This window comes from Homalodisca vitripennis, chromosome 6, assembly GCF_021130785.1.
Source record: "Homalodisca vitripennis isolate AUS2020 chromosome 6, UT_GWSS_2.1, whole genome shotgun sequence".
Classification (NCBI taxonomy): Eukaryota; Metazoa; Arthropoda; class Insecta; order Hemiptera; family Cicadellidae; genus Homalodisca; species Homalodisca vitripennis.
Window position 1 is genome coordinate 143,034,388 of NC_060212.1, and position 14,619 is coordinate 143,049,006.

The 14,619-nt window shown below is 31.1% G+C and overlaps 1 protein-coding gene across 1 annotated transcript in view; it reads right to left on the reverse strand.

Annotated features, from left to right (window-relative positions):
* LOC124364965 (zinc finger protein Gfi-1b) overlaps positions 1 to 13,973 on the reverse strand; it is a 78,205-nt gene extending 64,232 nt beyond the window's left edge. The window contains exon 1 of the mRNA XM_046820817.1: positions 13,468 to 13,973. Coding sequence (XP_046676773.1) covers positions 13,468 to 13,612 — 145 coding nt within the window. The 5' untranslated portion in view covers positions 13,613 to 13,973. The remainder of the gene's footprint in view (positions 1 to 13,467) is intronic.
* Positions 13,974 to 14,619: the final 646 nt, after the last annotated feature.

Genomic DNA, 14,619 nt, shown 5'->3' on the forward strand with positions numbered 1-14,619 from the left:
TTCCTACTTCTGTGGTATTTGTGTGTGTGAATTACTCAATTGAGTAAAAAAAAAAAAAAAAAAAAAAAAAAAAAAAAAATCTACTTGTTCGATTGTTTTAGCAAACTGAATATGGAGTTTTTTTCTTCATGTTCCTGGTTAACATATAGGTTCGTTCCTACTTCTGTGTATTTTGTGTTGTGTATTACTCTATTACGTAAAAACTACTTGTTCGATTGTTTTGAAACTGTATAAGGAGTTTTCTTCAGGTGCTCTGGTTAACATAATAGGTTTCCGTTCCTTCTTCTGTGTATTTGTGTGTGCTATTAACTCAATTGCGTAATAACTACTTGTTTCGATTGTTTTTGAAACTGTATATGGAGCGTTTCCCTTCATGTTCCTGGTTAACATATAGGTTCGTTTCCTACTTCTGTGTAATTTTGTGTGTGTATTACTCAATAGCGTAAAAACTACTTGTTTCGATTGTTTTGAAATAACTGTATATGGAGTGTTCTTCATGGTTCCTGGTTAACATATAGGTTTCCGTTTCCCTACTTCTGTGTATTTGTGGTGTGTATTACTCAAATATTGCGTATAATACTACTTGTTCGATTGTTTTTATTTTGAAAAACTGTTATTTAAGGAGGTTTCTTCATGTATCCTTGATTAACATATAGGTGTCGTTCTTATGACTGTTGTATTTGCTGTGTGATATTATCTCAATTGCGTAAGAAACTACTTGGTTCGATTGTTTTGAAACTGTACTATGGAGTGTTCTTCATCTTCCTGGTTAACATATAGGTTCGTTCCTACTTTCTGTGTATTTGTGTGTGTATTACTCAATTACTAAAACTACTTTTGTTCGATTGTTTTGAAAACTGGTATATTTGGATGTTTCTTTCATGTTCCTGGTTAACATTTAAGGTTCGTTACTCCTAATTTCTGTGTACTTTGGTAGTGTGTATTACTTCAGATTGCGTATATTATTCTGGTTCGATTGTTTTTAGAAAACTGTTATATAAGAGTACGTTTATTAATGTTCCGGATTAACATATTGGTTCGTTGCCCTAATTCTGTGTATTTGTGGGTGTAATTACTCAATTGGCGTTTAAAAACTTCTTGTGCGTTGGTTTATGAAACTGTAAATTTTGGAGTTTCTTCATTGTTCCTGGTGTAACAATATAGGTTTCGTTCCTACTTCTGTTGTATTTGTGTGTGTATTTTACTTCAATTGCGTTAAAAAAAAACTACTTTGTTCGAATTGTTTTGAAACTGTTATATGGAGGTATTCCTTCATGTATCCTATGATTAAACATATAGGTTCGTTCCTACTTCTGTGTATTTGTGTGTGTATTACCTCAATTGCGTAAAAACTACTTGTTTCGATTGTTTTGAGAAACTTGTATATAGTAAGGTTTTCTTCATGTTTCCTTGATTAACATATAGGTTCGTTTCCTACATGCTGTGTATTTTGTGTCGTGTAATTACTCAATACGTATAACTACTTGTTCGATTGTTATGGTGAAAACTGGTATTTGGAGTTTCGTCATCTTCCTGGTTAACATATATAGTTCGTTCCTACTTCTGTGTATTTGTGTGATGTATTACTCAATTGCGGTATAAAAACTACGTTGTTCGATTGTTATGAAACTGTATATATGGAGGTTTCTTTCATGTTCTGGTTGATAACATATAGTATCGTTCCTACTTCTGTGTTATTTGTGTGTGTATTACTCAAACTTGCGTAAAAAACTACTTGTTCGATTGTTTTGAAACTGTATATGGAGGTTTTCTTCATGTTCCTTGATTAACATATAGGTTCGTTTTTTCCTAATTCTGTGTATTTGTGTTGTGTAATTAACCTCCAATGCGTAAAAACTACTTGTTCGATTGTTTTTGAAACTAGTATATGGAGTTTCTTCATCTGCCAGTTCCTGGTTAACCATATAGGTTTCGTTCTCCTACTTACTGTGTTAAGTTGTGTGTGTATCTACTCAATTGCGTAAAAAACTACTTGTTCGATTGTTTTTTGAAACTGTATATAGAGGTTTCTTCATGTTCCTTGATTAAACTTATAGGTTTCGTTACTACTTCTGTGTAATTTGTGTGTGTTATTTACTCAATTGCGTTAAAAAAAACTAATTTTGTTCGATTTGTTATGATAACTGTATATGGAGTTTCTTCAATGTTCCTGGTTAACATATAGTAAAGGCAAGTTTCGTTACTACTTTGTGTATTTGAATAGTGTGTATTATCTCCAATTGCGTAAAAAACTACTATGTTCGATTTGTTTTGAAACTGTATATGGAGTTTTCCTTCATGTTCCTGATTAACTATATAGGTATCGTTCCTACTTCCTGTGTTATTTGTGTGTGTATTAACTCAATTGCGTAAAAAACCTACTTGGTTCGATTGTTTTGAAAAACTGTATATAGAGGTCTTCCTATGTTCTTGATTAACATATAGGTTTCGTTCCTACTTCCCTGTGTATTTGTTGAGTGTAAGTACTCAATTTAAGTAAAAACTACTTGTTCGGATTGTTTTGAAACTGTATATGGAGTTTCTTCATGTTCCTGGTTAAGCATATAGGTCTCGTTAACCTACTTCTGTGTATTTGTGATGTGTATTACTCAATTGAGTAAAAACCTAATCTTGTTCGATTTGTTTTGAAAAACTGTGTATATGTGAGAGTAGGGTTCCTTCGGAAGTCAATGTGGGAGAGTATTCAAAAGGTAGTTTTAGAGGAGTGTCGTTAAGTAGATCTGGGTGAGTGACCAGAGGCAGAGTTAACCGTAGTGGAATGTATGTCAGTCAATGTTGTGGAGGTGAGTTAGCGTACTTGAGTCGCAGTTAGGTAGCGCAGTAGAGGGCCTGAAGGGTTTTAAAGGAGTAGTTTTTCTTCATGTTCCTGAGTTTAACATATAAGGTTCGTTCTACTTTCTGTGTATTTGTGTGTGTATTACTCAATTTACGTAAAAACTACTGTTCGATTGTTATTTGAAACTGTATTGGAGTTTCTTCATTGTTCCTGGTTAACATATAGGTTTCGTTCCTACTTCTGTGTATTATGTTGTGTGTATTATACTCAATTGCGTAAAAACTACTTGTTCGATTGTTTTGAAAAATCTGTATATGAAGAGGTTTCATTCATGTTCCTTGATTAAACATATAGGTTCGTTCCTAAATGCTGTGGTATTTGTGTGTGTATTTAACTCCAATTACGTAAAACTACTTGTTCGATTTGTTTTGAAACTGTATATGGAGTTTCTTCATGGTTACCTTGATTAACATATAGGTTCGTTCTACTTCCTGTGTATTTGTGTGTTGTATTACTCAATTACGTTAAAAACATACTTGTTCGATTGTTTTGAAAACTGGTATATATGGTGTTTCTTCATGTTTCCTTGATTAACATATAGGTTCGATCCTACTTCTGTGTATTTGTGTGTGTATTACTCAATTACGTAAAAACTACTTTGTTCGAATGTTTTTGAAAACTGTATATGGAGTTTCTTCATGTTCCATGATTAACATATAGGTTCGTTCCTACTTCTGTGTATTTGTGTGTGTTATTACTCAATTACGTAAAAAACTACTTGTTCGATTGTTTTGAAAAAAATGTATATGGAGTTTTCTTCATTGTTACTGGATAACATATAGGTTCGTTCCTACTTCTGTGTATTTGTGTGGTGTATTACTCAATTACGTAAAAATTACTTGTTTCCATTGTTTTGAAACTGTAATATGGGAGTTTCTTCATGTTCCTGATTAACATATAGGTTTCGATCCTACTTCTGTGTATTGTGTGTGTATTACTCGAATTACGTAATACTTCTTGTTCGATTGTTGTGAAACTGTATATGGAGTTTTCTTCATGTTCCTGGTTTCACATATAGGGTTTTCGTTTTCACTAATTCTGTGTATTTGTGTGGTGTATTACTCCAATTGCGTAAAAACTACTTGTTTCGATTGTTTTGAAACTGTATATGAAGTTTCTTCATGTTTCCTGATTAACATGTCCGTTCCTACTTCTGTGTATTCCCTAAAATCCCTCAGCTGGTCTGGAAAATTCCCTTAAAAATCTATTATCGATTATATTTACGAACTTTGTTTAATCGGCGGATAAAAAATGTGCTTTAATCACCTGTCAAAGTAAAAAGTATTAATTTATACGCTTTTTAAAAAGGTATAAATAACTATAATAAAGGTATAAATAACTTTTAAAAGCAGATAAATAAGTGTTCGTTGTTAATTATCTGTCAAAGTAACTTACACTTCAAATGTTATGTTACGTGAAGAAGATTTCTTTGTGTGGGTTTGTTTATATTCGGATTTTAAACGACTACAGTAAAATGCCATCATATATTACATCATAAAGACTTCTACTTTAGTCCTCATTTTGACTTAAAATTCCTCGTACTGGCCTAAAGTATTTCAATTGTTTCTTTTATCGTTGGAGCTATTAGAAAATACCATGAAATATTGGAGGCAAATTTAAAAAATTTCATAGATACTCATAAAAACATTTTGCCCTCCGAATTCAGGACCCCATCTTTAAACTCAAATCTAAAATAGATCAAGAGAGAATATATTTCAGTGATTATCACTTATCTCAGGATTATTTTGAATGTCATTTAAAAAAACAATACTCATTATCAGTGCAGTGTATTGCACCTTAAAAGTCCATTCTAACTGTCTTAGTGGAGCAAGGCTCACTGTGCCTTATTGCCTGGCAGTCGGAATTTTTGTTTTTGTTTTTGTTATTGTTATTGAATTATTTATATTGTTGTTAGTATATCCAATTTATCATTTTTATATTGTTCATATACTTTATATGTTTCTGTTTGCTGTTTTTATTATTATTAACGGCTTTTCCTTGTTGCCTTTTGTTGATATTTATTATTGTTTATTGTATCTCATACACATATTACAAGGCAACTATCCATACACATCATTTATTTTTTTAGTTTTGTGTTAGTCATTGTTGCTAACTTATTATAATTATAAATTATTATGCTCGCTTTTGTAATGGTTGATACGTTGGAAATAAAAAATAAAAAATACGCTCTTGGTGTTTCAACCTAGAACTGCGAGTAAAGCCACGGGTAATTGCTAGTTGATATATGATGTTATTAATAGCCTATATAATATATATTGCAAGCACAAAGTTTTACGGTTATATCTAAAATGCCTTATTAAATGTTGATGGTTTTGGGAGCGCATTAGATACAATAAGGGTGTTACCGTAATCCATTCTTTTTTTCTCAGATATTTTTCAAGTTGAACACGTGAAACCCGTATTGTCGTATGATATTATTGGATTTGGTCTACTAGTGATGTCTGTAATAGATAGAAGTCTGGCCAATTTATGTATTTTTGTTTGCTTTTATGAGATCAATCTACGTCAAGATGCTTTGAGCTATAAGGTTTTTCGTCGAGTTTAAAATTATTAATTAATTGATTTTTATTAGCCAAATAAAAACATATAATGGCAATGAGTGGCAATATTTGACCTCTATATATCTTGATCCTTTTTGTCCTCCGTTTACATAGGTATTTTGAACCACCAGGAGCGTTTGTGATTGCACATAACGCAATACGCCACAGCTGAACAAAGGGTTCTTTCTATTTATTTATTTTTATTTAGTTCAAGTCCCTCCATTCTAAATTGTTGATCTTATGTGAACCGGTTGGATCTTTCATTAAATTTATGGTTATGTTTGTCAGAAATATAAAGGAATTTCAGACAATATGTACAATTGCGCTCTTCAATGTCCAATCAGTAATTTTGAGGATATTGTACAATTTAAAACCACAAAAGTCCTGCAAAATATTATCCAAATTCATGGAATTTTTGTTCTTAAAATCTGACACCTTCATTTTAAGAAAAAACTAAATCCTAGTTTTATTACTTATTAGGCCTATCACCGATTCATTCACTGTGTTTGTATAAGATTAGCTGACTTTCTGTTCATACTTGATCATATTAAAACTGGGGTTTCCCAACGAACTTGAAAATGTTCCACAAAGCATTTGGAGGCTTAATTCCTTTAATCTTCAATTAATTTCAGAGTCAATGAATTTTTAACGGTGGCTGTTTTAAAGTGATGTTTGTTGTTGTATTAATTTTACAATTTTCTAACATTTTTTAAATTATGCTCAGAATGTTTAGATAAGGTTCTTGAAAATTGATATGATTACCTACACTTTTTAAGTTACACACCAATGTAAACTCGTAAAATGAAGTGAACAACATACATTAAAATACAATTTTAGGTAGCAATATATACCAACGTGTGTAACTTTCTTCACACCTGACGTAGGAACATATGAACTTGTAGCAACTATTGCGATAGTTTACGAAAGTACGAAAGTATGTTGTACTTTCTTCAACTAATTATTCGATACGAGCATATGCGACATCAAATAAATAAGATAAGTTACAAATTACACAACTTGTGAATATATGGTCAGATGAAATGACAAATCCGGGTTGAATTTCTTTATACTTTATTACAAATTTGGCTCCCTAGATGGTTTATGCTTTTAAGGGTCCATTGAGTAAGACGGAAGATGTCATAAAACCACACTGTCACTCTTAAAAGTTATTTTTAATTAGCCCATAAAAACTTACCCGATGGAGCTTATATTTTTTATAAATACCTATTAAATAATATAAATAATGTTAAATATAAATATGGATACTCGGAGTAAGGAATGAAAATCGAGGAAAGTTTTATTACAGATTCAAACCTAAAAGAGTAATAATTCATGAGAATCATAAGTTAGGTTTAGATAAAAATATAATTTCTTATATTATTTTGTGTGTAATTTCAAAATAAATAAAGATTTATAATTATATATTTTATAATATTAGAATTTAACGAATATTCTTTAAAGCAGTATATTTCAATTCAAGTGAGTTTATACATGTATTGCTGAAAATGTTTCAATATTATTATTAATACTAATAATAATCAGACCACAACATATAGAATTTGTTAGTTTTAACTGTTTAGGACATTTGCTATTTTTGTAAGAGTTCGAATTATGTCATCCTTTCAACTCAACCATCGCCTATAATACATGTCGATCAAGGTGATTAGTTTATCTGTCTTAGTCATACCAGACTTTTGTAGAGAATCAAAGACAACTTTATGTTATGACAACAATATGTTATCAGTTGATGAAACACAGTTCACACCGTCGAATGGCCGCCTTACATTAACAGATTGTAGATGCCCATTATCATCAATATCAAGAACTCCATTTTTCTTACTTCCTAGATATAATATAAGATAATGACAGTTGTTCAACATTCAAAATATATGTTTGTTTAGGCTGTTTCAATCAAAGTTACAATCAAATTCTCCTCCCACGCCCGTACGCAGCATTTCTTTGAGAGGAGTCATTGCTCTACATACATCCTACATTATATTACTCCTCCATACCTAGGCTTCATCGGTTGGGCAATGAGGTCTCTGAGTAGGGTATCGACTTCTTTTCTGACTCCGAATTGACCTTCTGTAGAAAGGAGAAGAAATTAAGTTATTTAACTTAATACAAATTTCACACAGAGGCATACAATTGTTACCTGAGAATCGTGCAAAAAAGCACTGTTATTGAGTATTTTTATTAGTTCAAAATAGCACTCTGCTTATTACCATATAATTTGTTTCTTTTAAAATATCAATAGTAGCTACTTCATGCAAGTTTGTGAAACTGTTTACTATGGTTTATTCGTTAGTTATTTTTATGACTATAGGCTTGTTATTTTTATGACTATAGGCTTGTCATTTAATGTTGTCAGAAATGCTGTTTGTTTTCTTGATATATTGTTAATTGTTTGTCTTTTTGCTTAACTGTCACATTGTTAACTAGTTAGTAAATTCCTCAGTTTTGATTTAGAATCTGTTAAATAGTTTCACTAATGACTATATCGACATATGTTGTTTGTTGTTTCACTTGGATTTTCTATCATTACAGTTCCTTTGTAGTTTGTTTATTTTTAAGTGGTATGAACCTATTATGTATATACATTCAATTCATTTATATGTATGCCATTTTTTGTGCTGCAATATCTTGGTGCCTTTATTTTGTAGCTAATTATTATAGACTTCCTTGACATGTGCTTACTTTCTCTTTTAAGAATGTATGTAATCTTTGATTTATTTGCATTATAAAAATGGATTTTCTTACAAATAAAAAAAATAAAAAAAATTAAAAACTAGAATTTTCAGCGTCTTTTGTAAATTATTTGCCCTTATCTCGTGTTTATAAACTGTATTTCATCAAATACGGCCGACAATGTAGAAGTTAATTCAATTTAAAATTTACCTTGCATAACAATAATTCCAATATCGCTTAATTTCAAGTATTTTTATTTTTAATAGGTTTTCATTTAACTGTTTAACACAAATTTAAGCCTTAAAATTAAATATTGCAGCTGTTTTATATTAACCACTACTTCACTATTTTATTTTACTTACCGCCGCAGCTCACTACTCGTCCATTGTGTTTATCTTTATCTAAAAAACTTCAATGTGTAGTACTCTTTTATGAAAATTTCAATGTTGGATTCTCCGTTGTACTATAGATTAAAATGTTTACTTTTATATTATTTAACTAGACAAGTTTAGTTTCAGCAATAAATTATTAATAACTGTTATCTTAACATTTTGTACCTTTACTTCTACTGCATGAAAAGAATTAATTTTCTTACAAAACATCTATCAGGTGCCGAAGACACAAGCCAAGGCTTCCCTGAAATTTGAATCAGTTACATAGTATTTGTTAATAAACCAATGTTACTGATTGAATTTTAAATAAAACATTACAGTATAGAGATTTAGAAAAAATAAACAATTTCCCTTAAAAGATTATATTGTCTCCTAAGAGTATATGTAATGGTAAGTGTAAATCAGCTGGGGGACTGGTGGTTTCCACACGCCACTGAAAATATAGTTAACATATCATCAGGTGTTTAACCTGTACACATAACCGTTTAGGTAATTAGAAATTTAAAGTTTACATTTATTTATATTTCTGTTTTCAATATTATCTATATCCTCGTATATTGAAAGACTGAACAGCGAATGCGCTAAGTGTCACGGAACGTGCGTATGATCTGAGCACGCTTCTCTACGTCATTCCAGGAGTGCGTTTGACGCACAATCCTCCTCGATTGTGCGATGTTCAGGCAGTATTTCACGCTTATTGTAACCACGGCTAGACGTCAGACTGTTGATAATGTTCAGCAAACCTCCAATCTACTAAAACACGCTGATTGCTTATCATTGTACCAACTACACAAGTCTAATAATTCAGATATTATTCGTGGAAGTATTAGTAAGCATGGTAAATATAAACCAACTTCAAAACCAAACCTCAAATACATAAATTACGTTTACTGGATTTATGATTCATTTATCTACTCAAGTACTGACCAGTTTATACATTATTAAGTAATATTTTTATACCATATTTTTATTTTAGAAATTCATTTCGTAAAACATTGTAAGATACCAACTTGGTTGTTGAAGATAGTTCTAGGTTTATCTTTTGTTATTTCTTTAGGAAATTTAATTTTGTTATTTTTAAAATTTTTATCATATTGTTATAGTTTTTTTCAAGATTATCTCTTGTTATTGCTTTAAACATTTTACTGTTATAGTCGTTCAAGTTTTATTTTTGATTGTTGCCCTCTTTTCTTGTCTGGACACTAGTCTTGTTACACTTGCTGTTTTGCTCACCAGCTTCCTGACTTTTTTTTTGTCTTAGTTGTTGTCCACATATTTAATGCATATATTATTGTGTATTCATATAGTATTAGTAGGCCTATATTGTATTGTGTTATTCAAATATTATTAATTATTATTGTAAAAATGGTGGATGGATACCGTTGATGAATAAATAAATACCAACCGTGTCTTGGAGGAATCATGGAAAAGAAAATCCATCCTATTTTCTGCCAATCTAAAACTACATTTCAAAAGCAAGGGGCATTGTGTATGTTATTTTATGAACACTATAGCGCAAATTCAGCTTAGCAGCAAGTTTGTAATAAAACCTAATTAATATTATAAATGCGTAAGTGCCTTTGTGTATTTGTTTTGTTGTCACGCGTAAACTAATCAACCCGTTGTACTGAAATTTTACATGCACATTCTTACGGTCCCTGGTATGAATCCGGGCTACACTCCAGCGGCCTTTAAAGTAGCGAAAAGTCCCATCTTGGTCTGTAAAGTTATGAAATATTAATTGATAGAGCATATTACATATACGCGAATCAACTGTTCTATGTAAACATTGTTTTATCACAGCCCGACCATATGTTTTATTAATTTAACGTCTATTTTCAATATTTTTACAGTGTGTAAATTTTCTAAGGAACAACCATTTGTTTTCACGACACTTATCTACCTTAGAAAATGTCCTAAAACGTAAGATGTTCAGAATTTGACTCCGAAGACTCCCTTTGAAGCAGTCGGCAAGAACTCTGGTAGATGAAAGTTTGCTGGACTGTGCTTTTGAACTAATGTACCGATTCCAGTTCGAAATGCTTTTAAATATTAAAAATATTTTCACTGTGAAAGGAAACAAACACGTAAATAGTATCATTTTTAGTGTACTCTTAATTGTACATTTTTAGCAAATATTAAGCTTGAAATATAAAGACAAAGTATGTAACTATCAAATTTTGACTTTAAATTAAGACTGGTATAAAACCCATCTTAGTTGTCTTTTGATAGAAGTAGGCTTCTTAGAACTGTGTTTGTATATATACAACTTATTCTTGATCGAAAAAAATACAAAATCAGCTATGGACCAAAAAGTTATTCTTAGTATTAAATTACAATAGCCATAAATATTCACTTTGTAACATATTTTCTTGCTCTTGGCAGGAAGACATAATTAACATTGGCGTCAGAACTATTCATTCACTTGAACCATAAGTGCTCATTTTTTGAAGTTGTTTGCAGGATTTAAACCTAATAAAAGGTTATGTAAATAAAGAAACTCTCTACAGTTGTAATTTTTTTAAGTAGCTACCTACCAATATTGAATTATTTATACAAATCTTCTTATCAACATATAAGTTGCTTTGACGTGCCTCTTTATTCATATTAATGAACACTTGTATATGGCACGGTGTTTAAAAAGTTTTAATGTTGCATCTTGAACTTTGTCTATTCTAGGAAATAACCAAAGTGCAGCGACCAGCGGTCGAATTACCTACTGGATATTATGGTGGGCAAACAAAAAGGTTAAACATTATCTTATTTTCATAATCATGCAGTAACCACCTTCAATTTTGTATTTAGTAAACCCTTTAGTTACAATTAATATTTTTTGTCGTATTATCTCATAATTGTATCATGTACTTAGTCAGAAGCTCCAGCCGTTTATGCTGGGATACGTCTTAGGTACTGCTTCTGTCACAGAATCGATCTTCTATACTAAGGTGTTGCCAATAGTTTGAACAAACTCTCTGAATAATTTTGCCGGATTTTAAATTCTCCCCCGATATTTAATAATTGTGATCTTAAAATAATTTGTATCGTAACAAAACAAACATACACCACAATTAACTTTGAGAAATGAGTTTACAACAATCTATAATCGACTTTCAAAATATATTACAACAGTTATCCTACAGTTATAAAAAGGTTATATAAAGATGTAAAATATATATTGTCATCACCAACGTCAAATGGCCGAAATAAAATTTTTCAGGACTTTTGGTGTTTGTTAAAAAAAGTAGAAACTTAGTTTAGGCTACAATTTATGCCTAATTTCAAACAGTTCCAGCACTTCTTTAGGATTTTATATAACTTAAAGAGCTCTCAAGGCGTGTCAAAACGTCATATCTTCAAGTAGATTGTTACACCAAATTTGATATGGATATGTTTTTAAAAATAAACGTAGACTGAAAACTTTGATGAACTTTATATTCCTACAATAGCACTAATATGTAATTTTCATACTAATAATATATTATTTTGTAGTTATACACCTATGAAATAGATATAGTAAGTAGTATAATTAGTTTAAGTATAGTAAATGTTAAGTGAAATTTGAGCATGGTTTGATATTTTAAATATCTTTAGTACACTTTTCATAAAGAACTATAGTCACCAAAATTGGTCCTTGTTTTTCTTATGTGAAGAGAGTCATTCATGCCAAATGTAATGCTTGTAACTCAATCCGCTCGGCCGATATCGCTTACCTTTACTTTTGAAGACTAAAAGATAGAAATCACGGTTTTCGACCAACATGAAAATGGTTTGTTCTCTCTCAACTAATAATAAATTACTCCCAATTTAGTAGTTCAATGGTTCAAGATAAAATTAAAGGTATGTGAACAGTGTATTGGGAAGAAGATTCTGTAATTTAAATATATTTCACTCATATTCTAACAGCAAAATGTAATTTGGACACCTTTACGTTATGTTATGTTATCTAAAATCTATTACTGTTTTTGCAACACTCTATAAATATAATCATGTATAAATGCTCAGATTGAGAGAAATATGTAATACCTCAAAAATTGAAAATGGCACAAGCATTTCAGACTGCGGTCGCTTAAGTATGTTGTATGTACTGAATATGAAAACAAATACAAGTTTATGAGGCATGAAAATAAATTTGGATAAGGATCTAGGACTGTACTGTAGTAAATATTGTGTCCAACAAATTGTGTTACAGCAGTCTTTAAGACAAAATTTATAAAATAATTTAAATAGAATGCTAAAATCGAAAATGTCACCATTCACTGTTATTTGAGATATCAATATTGAAAGATAAGAACAGTTAATTCTTACTTAAAACAGGTCTTAATTAAGATAATTTATATATTTATTTATTTCTATAATACATCATTCAGTTTGTATTGTTACGCAATAAGTTATGTTAGTAGCCTATATTTTCTTTTAGTTAGTTTTGATGAAACGCATCTGTAACAATGCAACAAGTTATTCTTAAATTATTTATTAATTGTGCTAAAACGAAATGTAAGTAGTTTATTAATTAAATTGATAGGACTCAGAAATAAATGTAAGAGGAAAATATGGCAAAGTGTTTTAAACCAATTATGTCTGCTATATGTTTTATATTTTTCAATTGTTTTAATAATAAAGATATATTATATGATAGAAAAATTAATTTTTATACCATACCAATAACATCCCAAGTAAATATGTTTATGAAAATTAGTACTACTACAAGTAATTTTAATTTTAGTAAATGTAAAGTACTTTCTTAAATAAACACACATTTAAAATAATTATAACTTAAATCAAACCCAGCAGTTGTACAATAACTTTGAAAATATATTTTTTACTGATACCTAAATTTATCTAAGATTATAAAGTACAGTTGAAACCAATTTCCTAACCTTAAACAATGATACAAGAGTGAATGTTACATCAAATTTCTCATAATAAAAGAACTATTCTTATATTTCTATTTGTAAAAATGCGAACAAACCTTGTTTTCCTTTGGGGGTGACAACGCGGAAAGCGCTGCTGGCATCAGAGCTAGGCGCAACTCCGGGCATCTTGACTTCGAGCCGGGGGGCGCTCTTGACGGCGACACTGAAGTCCAAGGGTGCCGAGAGGGTAACTTCCATCATCGAGCAAGTCTAGTCAGTACACGCACAGGAGCAACCCGGATAGTTCCGGAAGTAAATCATCTCCAAATAAAAAATCGTGTTTTGGGGGAAATTTGTTTTTATGGATAAAATGGAAATCGGCCGAAAATTTTACAAATTGTTTACGTTCCCATGATAGTTAGGCTACACAATGACCCTGATAATTAACGTAGGCTATTGATCTTAAACATCGGTACCGAAAAGAGACCTTCCCCTATTTATGTTTAAAAAACACTTGCTTCGTTTTGGAAACTTGTAATAATTTACAAAATGTACAGTAGTCGGAAATATTACGCGAGAGAGGTGATTGTGATACTGCCGCGGACCGTTGCACGTGCACACTGACTCCACTGATAGTGTGGTCTATGGTTGTAGCCTCCGGGGGCGGTGCTCTCTACCCCCTCCGCCGCCACAACACGCCCCCGACCCCTCACCCATCCCCCCACTCTAGACAATTACATACTTGATTTCTCTTTTAAAATCTTGTTGTGTTATCGGCCGGTTCTAGTTGGTAGGGATTTTCCATACTTCACAGGCCGCTGCGTATCTGTTCCAACCGCTGCCATCTTACCAATTGATTACACCTCGATTGATGCTCCTATATTATCTATCCGCCACAGCGATTTTTATTAGCTCATGCTTTCCTTCCTATCTTTAACGTTATGCTCTGTTAGCAATATACTTATTTTATAGTCTGTGGCGCAGAACTATAACAATTCTAATGAAGCATTGAAAACATTTCTTTCTTTTAAGAAGTAATAACGTACTGTACATGAGTTATTGTTTTGTTTTATATTTTTCGCATTACACTTATATGACACACTAATGATGATGTAAGACTTTTCGCGGTGGTGTATGTCAAGCTGTTGCCAGTGAATGTATAATGTTAAACTATAAACTTTTATTTCCTTAATGTCTACCATAAAAAACTTGTGATGTATATTTTTGTTTCTTTTTTATCAACGACTTACATATAATTATCATAATTA